The following is an 18,714-nucleotide window of genomic DNA, read 5'->3' as shown; positions in this document are numbered from 1 at the left end:
TTGTTTCCGCACTCACGTCTCCAGGGCGGCAGGGAATGGATATGTAGGTCACTGCCGCTTCCGGCTGACCCGGATGTTGTTATGGCGGACACTGGCACTAATGGGGCCCGGGCGGTGTTATCATGCGCGGTATAGCCGGCGCTGTAGTGACTACTTGCACGTGTGCACTAGGAGGGCGCCCCCTGCCCCGCGGAGAGCTAGGCCGCGTTGCTATAGTAGCTAGCAGCTGGGACGTATACGTCGTTATGGTGACCTCTGGTTGCTATGGTAACGACGCTCTGACAGGCCAGTGGGTAATCCAAGATGGCGGTGCAGCACTGGCTGGAGAGTCTGCGGGCGGCTAAGAAGACCTGCATCCTACAGGACGGTGACTGACATTCTCCATCTCCTTATCTCAGACTCTTAGATATCGGGGCGGCTCCATGCTTTGTGCTGTTGTCTGCACTTGTGGGAAGCAGGACGATGGGAACCATGTGGGCTCATATACAGCCAATCAGACCGCAGCTTGTATTTTCTAAAGTGCCTTTCAGAAATGAGAGCTGGAATCTGATTGGTTGGTGAGGGTCAGTGCACCCGTCCAGTATAGCAGACCGCCACTGCCATTATCTGGGGCACAGTCCAGGGCCGTTATCATGGGTGCGCTGAGTGGCACAGATCGGGGTCCGCCATCTTCCTGCTGGGGTCACAGGTTACTCTTACATTTTTTCAGGACAATTTATCTTAGAAATCACAAATGATCCTTAATTGTGTCCAGCCCCATGTAGGCCCACGCTCCACATCACACAGGGACCCCAAAGTGGGTAAACCAGTTCATGACCAGGCCATTCACCCAGCATTTGTTTCTACATGTTCTATTATTTTTTTTGGTGGGGAATGATTTCTGTATACATTTTTTTTGCCCACCTCAGGGGAAGAAAGGAAAGAAAACATTTTATATTATTTTTTTCATTAGCACAAATGGCCGCTATCATATGTCTTACATTGTGTTCCCCTTTCCAGAACATTTACTATATGTGTATAATAATAATTTTATTTCTATAGCGCCGACATATTCCGCAGCACTTTACATGATAGAGGGGACTTGTACAGACAATAGACATTACAGCATAACAATAAGCACATAAAGCAGAAGATACAGAGAGGAGTGAGGGCCCAAGCTTACAATCTATGAAGCTGACATTTATTTTCTCAAGGACAGGGCTAGATAGAGCTACTTGGACCAGTGGCAATTCTTTTCTTCTTTCTTTTCTTCTTCCTTATTTATTTTTTTTCCCCCTTTTCTTTCTTTTTTTCCTCCCTCTGTCCTCCAAAATGTCATAAAAGGAGGAGGGCATTTGAAGATTGGATCTGCTCCCTCCCAACAGCCAGTGATCACATGATTGGTAGAAGGATGCGCTGACACAGCTCTTGGGAAGGCAGCGATGGTAATAAGCCACCTCTGCCTCCGCTCCCATTCCCGCACATCTGTTTGCTCTACAATGATCTTCTAATCTGTCCTTGCAGAGTCATATGAGGACCACCTGATGTTTTAAGGTGCTGGGAGGTCCGCCAGTAGTTGCAGATATAATCTGTCAGCAGCATGTGCCCCCATCGTCCATGCCAGGAGGCCATGCTATACTTAGCTGGCATCATTGTGGCGGCCATCAGGGCTGTGGAGTCGGAGTCGTGGTCATGGAAATTGATGAGTCGGAGTCGGAGGTTTGGCTTACTGACTTCACAGCCCTGGCGGCCATGTAAACTATTAAGGGAACGTCAGTACTGGAGCCACTCCCGTCCCTTTAATTCAGCCTTCTTGACAGGCAAACAGTGAGAAGAAAGGCCGGGCACATTATCTGCACATTGCATTTCATGTATTGGCACAAGTACAGTGCAAATAAAAAAAATCATGGATAGGAGTTTTTGTCAGTGGACAACAGAAAAAATAAAAACAGGTTTTGCATGAATTTCTAGACTGCATTGTCCATATATAGGTAATAATATTGAATATTGGTAAGTAACCCCGTATACAGGACCTGAGAGGTGTCACTGCTCAGAAACCGCCATCACATGGAGAGGTCGCATGTGATACTCTAGTGCTGCACCCAAACCCTGGCTTGTGCTCCAGATCATGGCAGGACATACGGCACCTGGACCAGAGAAGGCTCTTTTCTTTAGTGATGCTCCTGTTTTACGATGGTCATATTTAGCGGAGCTGAATTTCTTTCTAATCACAACGAGAACTGATAGGATCTTTCACCACTTTGTTTTCTTATAGGCAGAAGGAAAGTTCACTATCTGTTTTCAGATGGGAAGGAAATGGCAGAAGAATATGACCATAAGAGCCATGAACTACTGGGTAAGAGGTTACAAGAAGTTATCAGTTATCCACCGATCACCGCCTAGTTGTCATAATATTATCACTTATCCTATAAAATGTTTATTTTGTTTAATCACTAAAATATTTTTTTTCTTACGATTGGTGTCTTCGAAACGACCTGTAAAACCATATTGCCGGGTCAGCTGTATCGCCATTAAATAGTGTTTAAATTGCAGGGGGAGGGGGGGTTGGATATTTTTTTTTCTGCTCAGGAGTATTTTGGGGAAAAAATAATGCTATAGATCAAAACTACAACTCGTGCAAAAAAAAAAAACAAGTCCTTTTACCTGTTCTGTTGACAGAAAAATAAAGAAAGGAAAAAAACAAAGGGCAATCGTGAAAATTGGCCTTGGAAGAAAAGAAGAAAGGTTTAAAGGGATTTTTCTAGGATTGCTAGGCCTTAAAAAAATATGTCAGCAGTGTTTGCTGTGTAATTAGAGCGCAGCATAATGTAGGGGCGGAGAGCCTGATTCTGGGGATGTCACTTGCTGTACAGATTGCTGTAGTATTGATAGAATCCCTCAAGGTAAAACATAAGAAATTGAAAGAATTGGAGCACTCACCCAGATCCTTCATAATGTGCAATTTTATTCCATGGCAAAACGTGACATCAGATCATTTGAAATTGTGGAGTGCAGGTAGTAGGGGGGCGATGCAGAAAAGAGGGACTGACGAACTACGGCCGTTTCGCTCTTGCTTAGCGCTGCTACAAAATGTATATGGCCATGATGGCTAAACAGTGAAGCGGACACGGCCCCTCCAGTCAGCAGAATGTCAACGTTGTCAGAAGTCGGACCACCACCAACCTGATATCGATTGATGATCCTTAAAGAGCCTATCAATAATAAAGTCTCAGACCGCCCTAGCCATGCACATAATATAAAAGAGCTGCAGAACTGTATTGTGATTGCCTAATGGTCACATTTATATGGGAGCCTCTCCTCTCCTTGCAGTGTGTTAGTTATCAGAATGTCCAGCAATGGCTTTCCCCCTCTAATATAATCCATGTGCATGTCCGGCCAGTCAGCTGCACGTAAGCTGGAAGGTTCCCGCCGACATTGGTGGGTTCAGCTGATTTGTGCGGATAACCGGTGTATGATTCCCTCTACGTTGTTATGATTGGTGCTTGGTCTTTATAGTCGCTCCCTCGTGGACACATTGTGACTGATAACAGAGAGCAGTATATCCTATTTCTGAGAGAATCTTTGGCCTCACTTGATCAGACGATACTTCTACATCTTGTCGATTTATGTCCCGTTCACAGTAAGAAAGTGGAGACAGAAGTCGTCTCTTGGGGCACACGGAGAATGGCAGACTGAGGTTGGCGAAGCTTCCCTCCCAATTGTCGGGGCCTTACAGCCAGACTTCTTAAAGGAAAACAGTTCAAACGTAAGTTTATCTGACAGTGATACAGACATATATTTTATTTTCTGATATGATTACAACCTCACCACAATTTCATAATATTCCCGAGTGGACCATCTACAGAACCACATAAGTCCTTCAGCTAGACAGATCCATCTTTACTCCATTAGTCACTACAGCTACTACAAAAAAAAAATATGGCCTTCATTATCAAGATAATTTACTTATCTCCAGGTGCCTGCTTCCCAGCGATCCCTAGAACGGAGGTCTGGAACTGAGGAACCAGGCGTGGCAGGTCACTTTGACTGGAGGTGCTCATGCTTGAACTTTGCTCATTTTACTGTCTATGGGACTGATGGAAATAGTTCTGTAGTGTATTTCTGGTAGCCCATTACACAATGAATGGAGTGAGGATCGAGGGTGCACACCTCTGCTTCGTTCAGACTGTGCAGAAACCCATTCTCGGGATTGCTGGCAGTCCCATCAGTCGGATCCTAAGCAATCAGTAAGTTATTTGTGTATAGGGGATAACTTGGGAATGTCACTGTACACGGACTGTCCAGCATGATCGCCGGTCGATAAAGCTTTACTGATCAGTGGCTGTTTATTAGCCTGTTTACACAGGCAGACCAAAGTAGACGAGGCTCACAGAGCGATCTGTAATAAATCAGTGCACATTGGCTGCCATAGTTCTCCGCAGCGCGAGTCATGTTTATACACCACCCAGAACGATGATCTTTTCACCAGATGAGCCCGTATTTTGCTTATTCCTCAGGTGATCAGTAGCCTGTTTACACCACAAGATTATCCTGGTATGAGCGCTGTTAAAATCACTCGCTCACAATTCTTTTTCATTGCAAATGCAGCTTTAGTCCTCTCCATCCAAAGTAAAATTCTCAGTGTGCCCCCTAAAGACATTTGCTGTGTTTTTTGTTAGTTAATTGTGTATGGTATTTTTTAGGGCTAATTACACTGCGGACAAGTGTTAATAAGTCTACAAAGAAATATAGAAAACGACAATCAACGGGGGGGATATTTTTTAAGCTAATTGCGCCACCTCTTTGGTACATTTTCAGATTTTTGTCCTCACCTGTTTTGCACAAATATATGTGACCTTTTTATTATGTAGCTCGTGTCACTTTTCTGAAAAATAGGCTGAGAAAGGCCCCGACAGATTTACTACAATTTACCCTGAAAATGAACAAAAAATGACAGTGAAATTCCACCCCGGCTGTCATAGATTTCAGTCCGTGGCGTACAAACAGCCTTAGATGCTCCAAGTTTAGTAATAGTGCACATTCTACTCACGCAGGAGTCTGTTAAAAACTGGAACATAGAAAAAACCTTATTACATTCTTTCACCCAAAATTTTGGTTTGTCGTTTTTACCCTGACATTTTTTTACATAAGCTTCTCTATAGGACGGGAAAAATCCCAGAAAAAAATGCGTATGCTAAGGTAACAAAATAAGAAAATGCCACCAGAGAAGCTTAATGATTCTGGTCTGGTGGAGGAAAAAAATGACCTCCCTGACCTGTGATCTCCCAGCGGTCACATAACATTCTGACATAATATGACGGCTGCAGCCAATCAGCGTCCGCTCTGTGATGATTGATGTCATACATTTCCTGCACCAGTAGTGGCGTGATAAGCTGACATTCAGTATTTCGGGACCACCATTGGTGAAGCACAGTGGTAACCAGTCTTTGTGCACGGAATATCCTCATGCAATTTTATGTGTTTTTGTTCTTTTAGCCAGTTTTCATGCGGAAGGACACGAAATCAGGTTTTCAGTGGAGAATCCGTAATCTTCCTTACCCAAAAGAGGTGTATAGCGTGACCGTGGACCGGAAGGAGCGATGCTGTGTCGTACGGACCACTAACAAGAAGTACGCAGGTTATTCTGCTCTCCTCCACTAATTCTCCTTCCACGCTCTGCAGTGGTTTTAGCTCTGATTTATTTATTTACAAAACAAGTGGAAACGTTGCCGCTTCTCCGTACTCCACACTGTGTCCCCCACCGGTCTTCTGGAGGGGAACATCACTTGACCGCTGCAGCCAATCAACAGCTGCTGTTTGGCTGCAGCCTTCACATTCTTTTTGAGTCGGAAGAGACATTGTTTCTTTCCGTTCAAATCGAATGTGAAGGCTGCCTCGGTCATGTGATGCCCCCCCACCCAAAAAAGAAGCCAGAAACTGGCCTAGAATATAGAGGAGTGATGTCGTTTCATTAGGTGACGATCGATTATCCCCATCCTCACCCCTGCACCTTTTACTGGACTCATTTTGAGTGCTTTTACAACCCCTTTAAATAAGCATTCCTCCTCCCAGCAAGGTTTTTATTCTCTTAATATATTGTATTCATCATATTATATAGTACTGTGTACTTACAATTGCTCATTTCGCCTTTCTACCCAGATAATTTTTCTCCTTTCTTTGCTCCATGTGGAAACAGGAAGTCTCTTGTCCCTGCATTTATCATTCCCCTCTTCAACTCCTGACCCAGCTGCTCCCTCCTCCCCCTGCCAGGGACTTTTACAGCGACTTATGAGTCATGCTGGGATCATTGACCTCTTATTTCTACATAGCGCTTAGAAGGATTCAGCTAGTAAATTTTTAATTATGCGATGTCATAGACCTAACGGAAAACAGAAGAATTATCTGGGTAGAAAGGCAAATAGAGCAATTGTAAGTGCATAGTGCTATATAATATGATGACTGCAGTATAATGGGAGGATAAATAGTTTGATGGGAGGAGGAGGGCTTCTTTAAATCCAACAGGGACAAGAACATGGGACAAATATATAATACATGGCGTATACAGGCATATACAATGCAATGCAATAGTCCTGTGCTGGACTGTATTGTGCCCGCCGGGCCTAGGAAGCTCGGATCTGGGGTAGTTGGACCCATATCAGCACCTGTAATCACATTCTTCTCTAAAGCCATATAGGTGTTGCAGTCAGAATTGATCTTAGCGTTTAAGTGCTATAGTGTCCAGCAATAGCAGCCACCAGCCACTGCTCATGAGCCCGCACCACGGCCAGCCCGGAGCACATGAAGGAAAGGGATTGTCTGGCAATTATTACCTTGAGAAGCTGCAGGTAAAATGTGGTAGCACATGACGTCCATTCAGATGATTCCTTCAGAACAGGAACTGCTCTTAGTTACGACTCAAGCTAATGGCTGACGTGGGGCTCCTGAGCTGCAGGAATGCTCCTCTGCCATCTATTCGCTTGTATGGACTCGAGTTTTCCTTATAGAACCCTAACCACACATACGATAACAACGACATCATGAAACTACCATTTATAGTCCGTGATCAGGATTAATTAAAGCGCCACTCCGGCTTTTTTTCAGCGCTGGAGTGGTGCTACTTATCAAAGTTCCCTCCACCCAGCATCACACTTACCAGCCGCCATCTTCGTCTTTTATCGGCGCCGCTCCGGTCAGCCTCGTGCCGATTGTGACCTGCCGGATCGCTCCAGTGTTTGCTGGAAGTCACAACTCAAGTCTATGAGAGCCAGAACGAGGGTCTCATAGACTTACACCGAGAGCTTGTGACCGTTACCTCTGACTTCTGCTCAGTCCAAAGTTGCGGTCACAAGATGGCTGCACCAAGAAGAGCTGAAGATGGCATCTGGTAAGTATAAGATAAGGGTCAGGAAACTAGTAACACCACTCCAGCGCTGAAATAAAAAAAATAAATAAACAAGCCACTAAAGTGGTGATTTCACAAAATCCGGGTTTATAAATGGATTCCTCAACTCCAGTGTGAACAGAGCCTTATACGCTTTACCTCTATTATGTTTACAAGCCGTGGGATCTCAGAGGGCTCTTCTGGGAAGCTCTTTCATACTTGCACAATACACAGTTATCAATATATTTATTGGCACACCTGAACATCGCTGATCTTACCCATCCCAGGATGATTTGTTACGTCACCATACTATTGGATGTTTCTGCACATTTGTCCTTGGAACAATAGAGGGCGCTGTTGGAGAGGAGGCCGCGGTGTAAGTAAAGAGCTCTCCGTCCAGGGAATCCGTGAAGCGTTTGCTTGTCATGTAGTAATAATGTCCTGTAGTAATAATGTCGGAGACTTATATATATTTACCATCCCAGAGCGCTGTACAGTTTGGGAAACAACACAAAACTAAAATGACGTCATTAAAAAAAAAAAAAAAAAGTTCCTACCCATAATAATGTTTAATCTAGAAGATAGAGGTCACATCCATATCGCCTCGGACCGCTGGGGACCACCAGAGCTTATTAGCAGGGTGCTCTCTCTTGTAGAGTGTAAGCTCTTACAGGCAGGGACCTCTCTCCTGAATTAACCATTGCTGACACAGCAGAGGAGAGGTCTCCACTGATGAGCTCTGGTGGTCCCGTTTCTGGAGCAATAGACATATGACTGTGACAGCCGATCACTGCCCTCAGTGGTGATAACATACTTGGTCTAATGCCCAGTGCTGTCATTGGTGTAGTCAGGGAATACACTGGACCACTCCCTTTAAAGGGAACCTGTCACCCCCAAAATCGAAGGTGAGCTTAGCCCACCAGCATCAGGGGCTTATCTACAGCATTCTGTAACGCTGTAGATAAGCCCCCGATGTATCCTGAAAGATGAGAAAAAGAGGTTATATTATACTCCCCCAGGGGCGGTCCTGCTGCGGTCCGGGGCCTCCCATCTTCATACGATGACGTCCTCTTGTAGTCACGCTCCGGCTTCGGCGCAGGCGTACTTTGTCTGTCCTGTTGAGGGCAGAGCAAAGTACTGCAGTGCGCAGGCGCTAGGCCTCTCTGTCCTTTCCCGGCGCCTGCGCACTGCACTACTTTGCTCTGCCCTCAACAGGACAGACAAAGTAAGCCTGCGCCGAAGCCGGAGCGTGACTTCAAGAGGACGTCATCGTAAGAAGATGGGAGGCCCCGGACCGGACCGCGACGCCCATCGGACCAGAACCGCAGCGGGACCGCCCCTGGGTGAGTATAATCTAACCTCTTTTTCTCATCTTTCACGTTACATCGGGGGCTTATCTACAGCATTACATAATGCTGTAGGTAAGCCCTTGATGCTGGTGGGCTTAGCTCACCTTCTATTTTGGGGGTGACAGGTTCCCTTTAACTTCGCTGCAGTGATGACGTGCCGACCATGTACATACGACCACCATGGCTAATTGGTGCCCCCTTAAGCTTATGTGATACCAGAAGGCTTCACTGATTTGAGACTACCTAATAACAAATTCCAGAAGACCCCTCTAAAGGAGACATGTCTTGGATGTTAATGGGCCCAAAATCTTGTGCTCCACTGGAAAAGCCCTTAAAAGCTAAAGTAGCCCCAATAAAATAAAAAAGCACAAACCCATATCCTAGACCGGCGCTGTTCAAGCGATGCGTCGTTCTTATGAGCACTGCAGCCAATCATCACCCACCGATTGGCTGCAGTGCTAACGTAACAGGATCGATCCTAGATCGATTCTTTGACAGTGACCAGTTCCTAATGGGATTTTAGTCTTCGGCAGCTTCAACCATCGCAGATGAAGTAGACCGCACGCATACATAAGGCACAGGAAAATATGTAGCTTTGTGAGAACTTAAAGCAACACTGCGGTGCACTTTTCTTTTAATCGGTTTATGTCAGTTTTTGGCCTCAAAATACTCAATTTTCACAAAAAAGTTAGAGATTGCTGACATTTTGTGCCCAACATTTGCACAAAGTTAGGTAAGTGGGCACGTTTTAACGGAAAAGATGCAGCAAAGAATTTTTAGACAAATTTATTGAGCCTAAAGCTAGAAAATGATGACATTTTTAGTGATAAATCTATACCTGCCCATAGCTTCTCATAATTCTCATAATTCTCAAAAACATTTCCAGAATTCGCCCTTTTCTTACTTTCGACTCTGCAAAAACTCTTACTGTCTCACTTATTCATTCTCGTCTGGACTATTGTAACTCTCTACTAATTGGCCTACCTTTTACCAGACTCTCCCCGCTCCAATCTGTCCTGAATGCTGCTGCCAGGATCATATTCCTCGCCAACCGTTACACCGATGCCTCTACCTTGTGCCAGTCATTACACTGGCTACCCATCCAATCCAGAATCCAGTACAAAACTACTACCCTCATCCACAAAGCACTCCATGGCTCAGCACCACCCTACATCTCCTCTCTGGTCTCAGTCTACCAACCTACCCGTGCCCTCCGCTCTGCTAATGACCTCAGGTTAGCATCCTCAATAATCAGAACCTCCCACTCCCGTCTCCAAGACTTTACACGTGCGGCGCCGATTCTTTGGAATGCACTACCTAGGTTAATACAATTAATCCCCAATCCCCACAGTTTTAAGCGTGCACTAAAAACTCATTTGTTCAGATTGGCCTACCGCCTCAACGCATAAACCTAATTATCCCTGTGTGGCCTTTTAATAAAAAACAACAACATAATCACGTTCCTCCATCATGTTCTCATACACTTTATGCAGTTAATAGCCTCTGTGTCTGTACTGTTACATACTTAGGCAGTTAACTGGTTCATGCAGCTTTACATGAACACCCGAGCCTTACAGTATGGCTGGTCCAAATAACTAAAGCAATTGTTACCATCCACCTCTCGTGTCTCCCCTTTTCCTCATAGTTTGTAAGCTTGCGAGCAGGGCCCTCATTCCTCCTGGTATCTGTTTTGAACTGTGATTTCTGTTATGCTGTAATGTCTGTTGTCTGTATAAGTCCCCTCTATAAGTTGTAAAGCGCTGCGGAATATGTTGGCGCTATATAAATAAAATTATTATTATTATTATTATTATTAGCTGGAAAGTACATTTAATTTCCCAACTTTAGAAGAGTCCACAATGCATCCAATAAGAGGTTTGCGACTTGTAATAAACTTAGCACAGAGTTGGAAAGATCCCAGGAGCCGAATAACTAATGCATCAAGAAATTACTATTATCTGCAACTTTTTTTTTTTTTTTAATGCCAACAGGTTTACATAAGATGTCATGTTTGCCGCAGAGAAACTGAGGTCTGATATTGGGCTATCTGTGTAATATTTGGACAATGGTGCTCAGGACGAGAGCGGCAATCTGCAGCGGCTCCGACTATGTGCTCTAATCTCAAATCGAGATCCACATTCAGCTCTGAGATATGGTCTTGAGACATATACTGTGCGGAGAACCTGCAGAAGTCACCTGTGTGCCCCTTTGAAGGCTATAATACCCCGCGTGCCACCATATAAAGTAATAATAACTCAAATGACCCTTTATAAATTACATATGCTCAGAGTGCCCCCCATAAAGTAAAAATGCCCCTTCAGTGCCCCATTAAAGGCAATAATGCCTCCAGTGCTGCCTTATAAAGTAGTAATGTCTGAGTGCCACTTATAATCTAAAAAGTGCCACCTTAAAAAATAACAGCCCAAGTGCCTCCTTGTACTTCTTTGTAGGGGGCACCTAAAATATTAGAGGGCACCTTTAAAAAGTCAAATTTCCCATTCAGTTTCCAATAATTGTAATAGTGCCCCTATAAAAAGTAATAATGCCGTGGATTCTCCTCCCCCCAAAAAAAAAGTAATGATGTCCTCCTGAGCAATTATTCAATTATTTAAAAGTAATAATGCACCAGGTAAAAATAAAACAAAATTATGATCTGACTTGCCCATCAGACAAAAACAATCTGCAACCTCCAAAACCAAGGAGAATGGTGGAGCAGAGAGCCTGGGGTACGCTGCCCCACCACCGGTCCACACATGTAGTGATGTCCTCTGGACTTGGAACAGTGGAGAGTGGCCCTCAGGGTCCCCCAAACCACAGGTTGGGGTACCTACATTAATATCGCTGTTTGTCCTAGTATCTCTCTGTATCAATCATATTAAATAAAAGGGATTGTCCCACAAATAATTCATCACCTATTGACAGGATAGGTGATAAATGTATGATAGGTGGGAGTGTGACCTCATGTATGATCACTACACAATTCACCTCTTTAGGTCTATGGGAGCTTTCTGACGCATGTGTGACCACCGCTCCCATAGGCATTGAATAGAATGATGGTAACGCAAGCACACGTCTGCTTTGGGCGGCAGAAACCAGACCCCCGTTCTCGAGATTGTTGGGAGACTTAGGGTACCGTTACACTAAACGATTTACCAACGATCACGACCAGCGATACGACCTGGCCGTGATCGTTGGTAAGTCGTTGTGTGGTCGCTGGAGAGCTGTCACACAGACAGCTCTCCAGCGACCAACGATGCCGAAGTCCCTGGGTAACCAGGGTAAACATCGGGTTACTAAGCGCAGGGCCACGCTTAGTAACCCGATGTTTACCCTGGTTACCATTGTAAATGTAAAAAAACCAAAAACACTACATACTCACATTCCGGTGACTGTCACGTCCCTCGCCGTCAGCTTCCCGCACTGACTGTGTCAGTGCCGGCCATAAAGCACAGCACAGCGGTGACGTCACCGCTGTGCTCTGCTTTTACTTTACGGCCGGCGCTCACAGTCAGTGCGGGAAGCTGACGGCGAGGGACGTGACAGACATCAGAAGGTGAGTATGTAGTGGTTTTTTTTACATTTACAATGGTAACCAGGGTAAACATCGGGTTACTAAGCGCGGCCCTGCGCTTAGTTACCCGATGTTTACCCTGGTTACAAGCGAACACATCGCTGGATCGGTGTCACACACACCGATCCAGCGATGACAGCGGGTGATCCAGCGACGAAATAAAGTTTCAAACGATCTGCTATGACGTACGATTCTCAGCGGGGTCCCTGATCGCTGCTGCGTGTCAGACACAGCGAGATCGTATGTATATCGCTGGAACGTCACGGATCGTACCGTCGTAGCGACCAAAGTGCCACTGTGAGACGGTACCCTTAGTGTTTGGACCCCCTCATCATAAATGTATCTCCATTCCTGTGGATTAGGGATAAGTACTGTCGGAAGGATAATGTCTTGCTCATGTAGGGCAAGTTTAGGGTCTTGAAGAGTTGATGGAGGAAGCACGTCTATACGTCAGTGCATTAAGACCATTAGGACCATTCTCTGGGCTCTACCTTCACCCATTTTCGTTTTCCTGTATTCTTGCTGGAACATGCTTTAAAAGGAAAATAAAACTGACTAATACCGGCTGGTGGAGGCCGTCTACATGTCTCGGCACCTCGTGCGCTGCGCGTTATCAGCTCTAACAATGTCCCAGATATATTAATTGTAAGGAACACTCAGTCATTGGATTACTGCTCAGTTCCTCCCTGTCCCAACCAAAGTTCTGCGCTTTGTATAGTCTTTTTATCTATCATTGAGGAGTTAACACTTCTTTAACATGTCTTTGTGTTCATCTAATCTCTGCTGTTTAACCTTTGACATCTCCCTTATTATCCACGTCTGCCACCTTTGCCAAATACCAAGAGGAGCTACATCACAGGAAACTTTAATCTCCGTCAGAGCACATTCTGCACCCAGCCTCTCTGCTCTCTCATCATTTTCTTCATTTATCTATATGTGGAATTTACTAATTGAAGAATATTCGGGATTAGATGATGGACAGAAAACAGTAAAATGTGCAAAAAAAATAATACAAATTGTACAAAAATTTAGGAAAATTTCTAAAACTACCCTAATGCTGAATTAGGAAAATAGTCCTTGTAAAAGGCACGTCGACTAAATTTGTTCAAATAGTTATTTATAGTTAGTTAATATTAATTATCAAAATCTTACTAAAATTGGGATCCAACTTGTAAAATGAAATGGATAATTGTAATTGAAATTTTACATTTATACATGAACATCTTGGAAGCACCGTCTGAAGGTGACTTATTGCGTGGGGTCCGTCTTGCTATGTACCGTAGACATTCTTGCCATGCGACTGTCCCCCCTTCACACTCTCTCTGAGAAATCACAGACCCATCAGCTGTCTAAAATATCTTCCTCCACGTCTGATACCATAAATGTGAAGGAATCAGCCAGCCACTTGCAGAGATTCCTCTTAGTCCTTTCGTAAACCAGTAAGTGCTAAATGTTTGCTGTACTGTAAGGTGTAGCTAATGCACAGTTTTAGGGGCTCACACTTACTTTGGGGGGTAATTATTCCTCCGATATTTGAGCCCGGTCTTCTACAGCTATTGTGACTGTTTCATATGGTTGTACTTTTGATTTCCACATGCTTTGTTCTCACAGGTATTATAAAAAGTTTTCTGTTCCGGACCTAGACCGATGCCAACTGGACCTGGATGAGAGCGCCCTAAGTTTTGCCCACGCAAATAATACTTTAATTATAACTGTAAGTAATGACAAGTCTGTGGGTCTCTTGAATGAACTGGACAGATAGAAATAAATGTGTACTAAAAGTTTAGGACAAGTATGGAAAAAATTCTGCAAAGCAAGAACTCTTTTCAAATTGAACTGTTGATAGTTTATTTGATTAAACAGAGAACATAGAAGAAATCTAAATCAGATCAATATTTGGTGTGATAATATTTCGCCCTTTGCCTTCAAAACCGCATCAGTTCTTCCATAAAATTGTTGAAAGAACTCAGCAGTAGTGTTGTTGAGCGAACGTGTTCGGATAAGCTGTATCTAAGCATGATCGGGTGCTAACCGAGTGTCTTTGGCGTGCTTAAATAATATGTTCGAGTCCCCGTGACTGCATGTCTCCCAGCTGTTCAACAGTCGCAACACATGCAGGGATTGCCTAGCGTCAGGAAATCCCTACATGTGTTGCGACTGTCGAACAGCCGCGGGGACTCAAACATATTTTTTGAGCACGCTGAAGTCATTCAGTTAGCACCCGACCATGCTCTGAGAACACCTTATCCAAACACGTTCGCTCAACGCTACTTGGCAGGAAGGTTGTTCTAAACATCTTGGAGAACTAACCACAGATCTTCTGTGCAAATCCTCCGATCTCTTCGTGTAATCCCCGACAGATTTGATGCAGCAGGACAACGACCCTAAACATAGAGCCAATATCAGTAAGAATTATCTCCATAACAAAGAACAAGGAGTCCTGGAAGTGATGATTTGGCCCCACAGAGCCCTGATCTCAACATATTCCAGTCTGTCTGGGATTACATGAAGAGCATAAGCCGACTTCCACAAGTCTCCAAGATGTTTGGAACAACCTCCCTGCAGAGTTCTTTCAAAAACGATGTGCAAATAACTAGAACTGATGCCGTTTAGAACGGGTATCACACCGAATATTGATTTGATTTCTCTTTTGTTTGTTCACTTTGTATCTTGTTAATTGACAAAAATAAAATATTTACACTTCTATTTTTGATAGCACTCTTACTTAGTGGAATTTTTTCCACATCTGCCCAAAAAGTCTACCTTGTAAAGCTGTCCTGTTCAGGCATCATGGTCCATACAGAGCACAAAACACGTATGTGTGGCAACTGGGCTTGCTAGGTAGCACAGTGCGTACTCATAGCCTTGGTCAGACTTTGATGCAATGGATTATGTATGGGAAAGTTGATTTAGAAATGTGGATAATTACTTTAGACTATTTTGGGGATTATGTTTTATTTTATTGATTACTGTGTAAGAGAGATTTAAACCCCCAAAATATTTCACGCTGACACTACAAGCTATGAATGCATTTTATACAGTGATGGCACATGGCTAGGTTATGCCATTGCTCTATGATCAGTAGGGGGTCTGACATCTGCCATATTAGTTTTCCCTGCACAGGGGCACATGGCCCTGCAGCCGGCCCCATTAATTTGTAAAGAAACGGCAGCCAGCCCCATTAATTTGAATGGCCCGTGTTGTAGTTGCCTGCAAAGTGATGGGTCGGGGTGCCACTGTAAAGGGTCATGAATAGTGATGAGCGAGTATACTCGTTGCTCGGGTGGTCTCCGAGTATTTGTAACTGCTCGGAGATTAAGTTTTCATCACCTCAGCAGAATGATTTGCGGCTACTAGACAGCTTGATTACATGTGGGGATTACCTAGCAACCAGGCAACCCCCACATGTACTCAGGCTGGCTAACAGATGTAAATCATTCAGCTGCGGCAAGAAAAACTAAATCTCCGAGCACTAAAAAAAAATACTCGGAGGACCCCCGAGCGTGCTCAGGAAATCTCCAGTAACGAGTATATTCACTCATTACTAATGTTATTTCATCTCTCTTCTGCATTTCTTCAATCATCATTTACATTGGAAGGAAACAGTTGGGGTTCCAGTTTGTGCATGTCAGAGGGCTAGACATGGTGATGGGTTCACTTTAAGTCATTTAGGTTCGCTACCAAAATGTAAAAAAGTGCAGATGTGCGGCACACATGTTCAGTGACTTCATGCAGATGACTCGCATTGCTGTTCGGGGGATTTTGGTATGTGTCCAGATTGCTTCTTCCACCAAAAATGAAAAGCTCATTTCCAACGTTTTTACTGCTGTCACTTCAATCCTATTCTGTAATTATTAACAGTTTTCCCCTAAAAATAACAATCTGACGAGAGAATCGCTTTGTCTTAAAACGAGTCACAAGGGTTTCAGATCTCGCAGGCGTCCGTGTATGAAATGCGCTGGGTGTCGCTTAGTCTTAGTACTGGAATAAAAAAGGTTTACAGCCATTGCCACCTTAGAGAGTAACACTGAAACCATCTTGTAGTGGTAAAAGATTCCACTATCTGGGGTAGTTCAGGATTAGAAGTACATGGCTGCTTTTCTTCCAGAACCGGCACCACACCGGTCCACAGATTGGATATGGTATTGCAGCTCAGTCCATTCACATCAGTGCAGCTGAGCTGTACTACCAGACACAACCTATTGCAGACACTGGCCAACATCTATCATTGCATTTGCACACAATATTTTGGACACTTTGTGATATTTCCTTGTTGAAAATTTTCACCCTAAATTTATTTTTTTTTAAAACCATTTATTGCATGATTTAGTACCTACGGAAAAAAATAAAGAGCGCCTCTCACCAGTTTGGGGGTGCCCTTTTTATTTAATTTCTAAATAACACTCATCAGTAAAAGTGGTCCCCTGTGGTAGGTCGGCTCACTCGGCTGCACACGGAGGTAGACACAGGAACACTACGACTTTAAGAACTTCGTTTGGTTTATTATGGACAGCATAAACCAAGGTGTAGTAAAACAAACACAGCCCTCTGGGCAAGACAGGAAAACAAAACTGATCGGTATCAGAAAGCACAGTCCTTCTGAGAGCGGGGTTCCTCCCGCTCACCACTAGCAGAACACACACACTGTTCAGGTTGGTTCCAGCATAACAACTTCTCTGGAGTGTTCCTCTCCAGACACTGAATACTGCTGCCTTTGGAGGCCAGCTACTTAAACCCCAGACCACACCCTGGGTGGAGATAAGGTGGACATCCTCCCACCCGCTCTATGGATGTCCACATAAAAGTCGGGACTGCCGGAGATCGCCGCGTAGTGATCAACTATTTCATTTGGAGTAGAGATGCACATACTCAGCCTCCGATCCATTCTGTAAGGCTCTGTTCTTGGATCTGTAGGGGTGACACACTTTAATCCAATGTGTATGGGGGGCTTTTAGACACCAGCCAACCGTGGCCTATTAAATGACTGCGGATTAGCTACATGCAAGCTGGCTGATTGGCGGTCATTTATTAGCCTGTTTAGACAAGTCGACTACACTTCCATGGGCAGAGAACAATCGTTAATATAGTCGTTCTGGGCACATAGAATATTTGTTCTCGGCAGCACATGCTCTGTTTTTATGAGGCAATGTGCTATCGAAGGCAATGATTTTTTGCAAGCGTAAAAAAATCATTTCACTCTACGATCTAATAGTAATAATGATTCCAATAATTTCATCTGTTCTGTGTTTTTCTATCCAAGCCATCTAATCTGTCACTCTCTGCATTGTCCATGTCTTCATAGTATCAAAAACCAAAGGAGATTCTCGCTGTCGAAGAAGAATTGCAGAAAGAACTGAAATCTATGAAGTCCAGTTCTGAAGGGGATGTCGACTGCAAAACTCAGTGATTCGTGAATGTCTTCTGTTATCTTTTTAGTTTTTCTATTTAAAAGAATAAATGTGTATAATTGCGTCTGTGCCTGTTGATTATGGAGCAAACTCCCATTTACACAGGTCCACATAATTTAGTAATCAGACCCCCGTATCATACACGTGAGGTTAATGAATGCGAGGACTGTGGAAGGTGCAGGGCGCACACACTTTTGTATGTTTGCATTAAGCCTTTGTAGACCCTCTGTCAGGAAAGGCGGCTTAATGGCTCCAGTTTAACTACAGCAAATGCAGTGAAGATTATTGTAACATTTCACAGACCAACGTTCTAGACCTCTGCAGATTAATGATGATTCATGAACGCTTAGACTTAAAGATGAATGTGCGGAGATAAAGTTTTACACGACTCAAGAAAATATATTGTGATGTTTGTGTCGTAAGGTTGAGCTGGAGGAAAATTTTAGCGTCCAGCAACCGTCCATCTGCGCTGCACACAACTCCGTCTGCCTGTTATTTGCCCGGTTATGGGGTAACATCAAATGAAACTTCCCATTGCTATTAAATTCGCTTATGTAGGTGAGAGATTTTTTTTTTTCTCAAGACTTCCCATCTTTGGTTATGTTCACATTTTGCTGCGTTCTTTTTGCAAATTTTAAGCAACGTTTTACAGTACCAGCAAAGTCTATAAGATTTCAGAAATCTCGTGCACACATTTTTCTTTTTTCTTGACCGATTTGGAAAACTGCTGCGTTGTTTGGAAACTGCATCATGTCACTTCTTGTAGCTTTTTTTTTCACCCATAGGAAACAATGGGTAAGTGAGTGCAAAAATGCAAGTATCATTTTTTGGTGCAAAGTTAAGTTATGCTTTTTTGGGGGCCACTAAACTTTATCAACATGCACAAGAGACAACAAAAACTCAGCAAAACCTGCTTTTTGTAAGCAGCTTCTTTACTGCCAAGAGAGCAAGTTTTTGCTGAAAAAAAAAAACTCAGCAAAAACGCAATATGTGAACATAGCCTTAATATCTCTTAGGTCAGTCTCA

General features: G+C 43.9%; 2 protein-coding genes across 2 annotated transcripts in view; one reads left to right on the top strand and one right to left on the bottom strand.

Annotated features, from left to right (window-relative positions):
• POLL (DNA polymerase lambda) overlaps positions 1-146 on the bottom strand; it is a 28,070-nt gene extending 27,924 nt beyond the window's left edge. The window contains exon 1 of the mRNA XM_077258612.1: positions 17-146. The gene's annotated coding sequence lies outside the window, so the exon portion shown is untranslated. The remainder of the gene's footprint in view (positions 1-16) is intronic.
• DPCD (deleted in primary ciliary dyskinesia homolog (mouse)) lies at positions 67-17,752 on the top strand. Its single transcript, XM_077258615.1, has 6 exons — positions 67-367; positions 2,255-2,335; positions 3,621-3,745; positions 5,476-5,609; positions 13,892-13,994; positions 17,583-17,752. The coding sequence occupies exons 1-6, from the start codon at positions 304-306 to the stop codon at positions 17,685-17,687; spliced, it is 612 nt and encodes a 203-aa protein (XP_077114730.1). The 5' UTR covers positions 67-303; the 3' UTR covers positions 17,688-17,752.
• The last annotated feature ends 962 nt before the right edge of the window (positions 17,753-18,714 follow it).

This window comes from Ranitomeya variabilis, chromosome 4 (genome assembly GCF_051348905.1).
Source record: "Ranitomeya variabilis isolate aRanVar5 chromosome 4, aRanVar5.hap1, whole genome shotgun sequence".
Classification (NCBI taxonomy): Eukaryota; Metazoa; Chordata; class Amphibia; order Anura; family Dendrobatidae; genus Ranitomeya; species Ranitomeya variabilis.
The sequence above is the reverse complement of the archived record's forward strand: the minus strand, read 5'-3'. Positions and strand labels throughout refer to the sequence as shown.

Coding starts and splice junctions, on each gene's coding strand:
- DPCD (XM_077258615.1), top strand. CDS start 304: ATGGCGGTGCAGCACTGGCTGGAGAGTCTGCGGGCGGCTAAGAAGACC. Junction 368..2,254: donor GACCTGCATCCTACAGGACG/GTGACTGACATT, acceptor GTTTTCTTATAG/GCAGAAGGAAAGTTCACTAT. Junction 2,336..3,620: donor TAAGAGCCATGAACTACTGG/GTAAGAGGTTAC, acceptor TCCCGTTCACAG/TAAGAAAGTGGAGACAGAAG.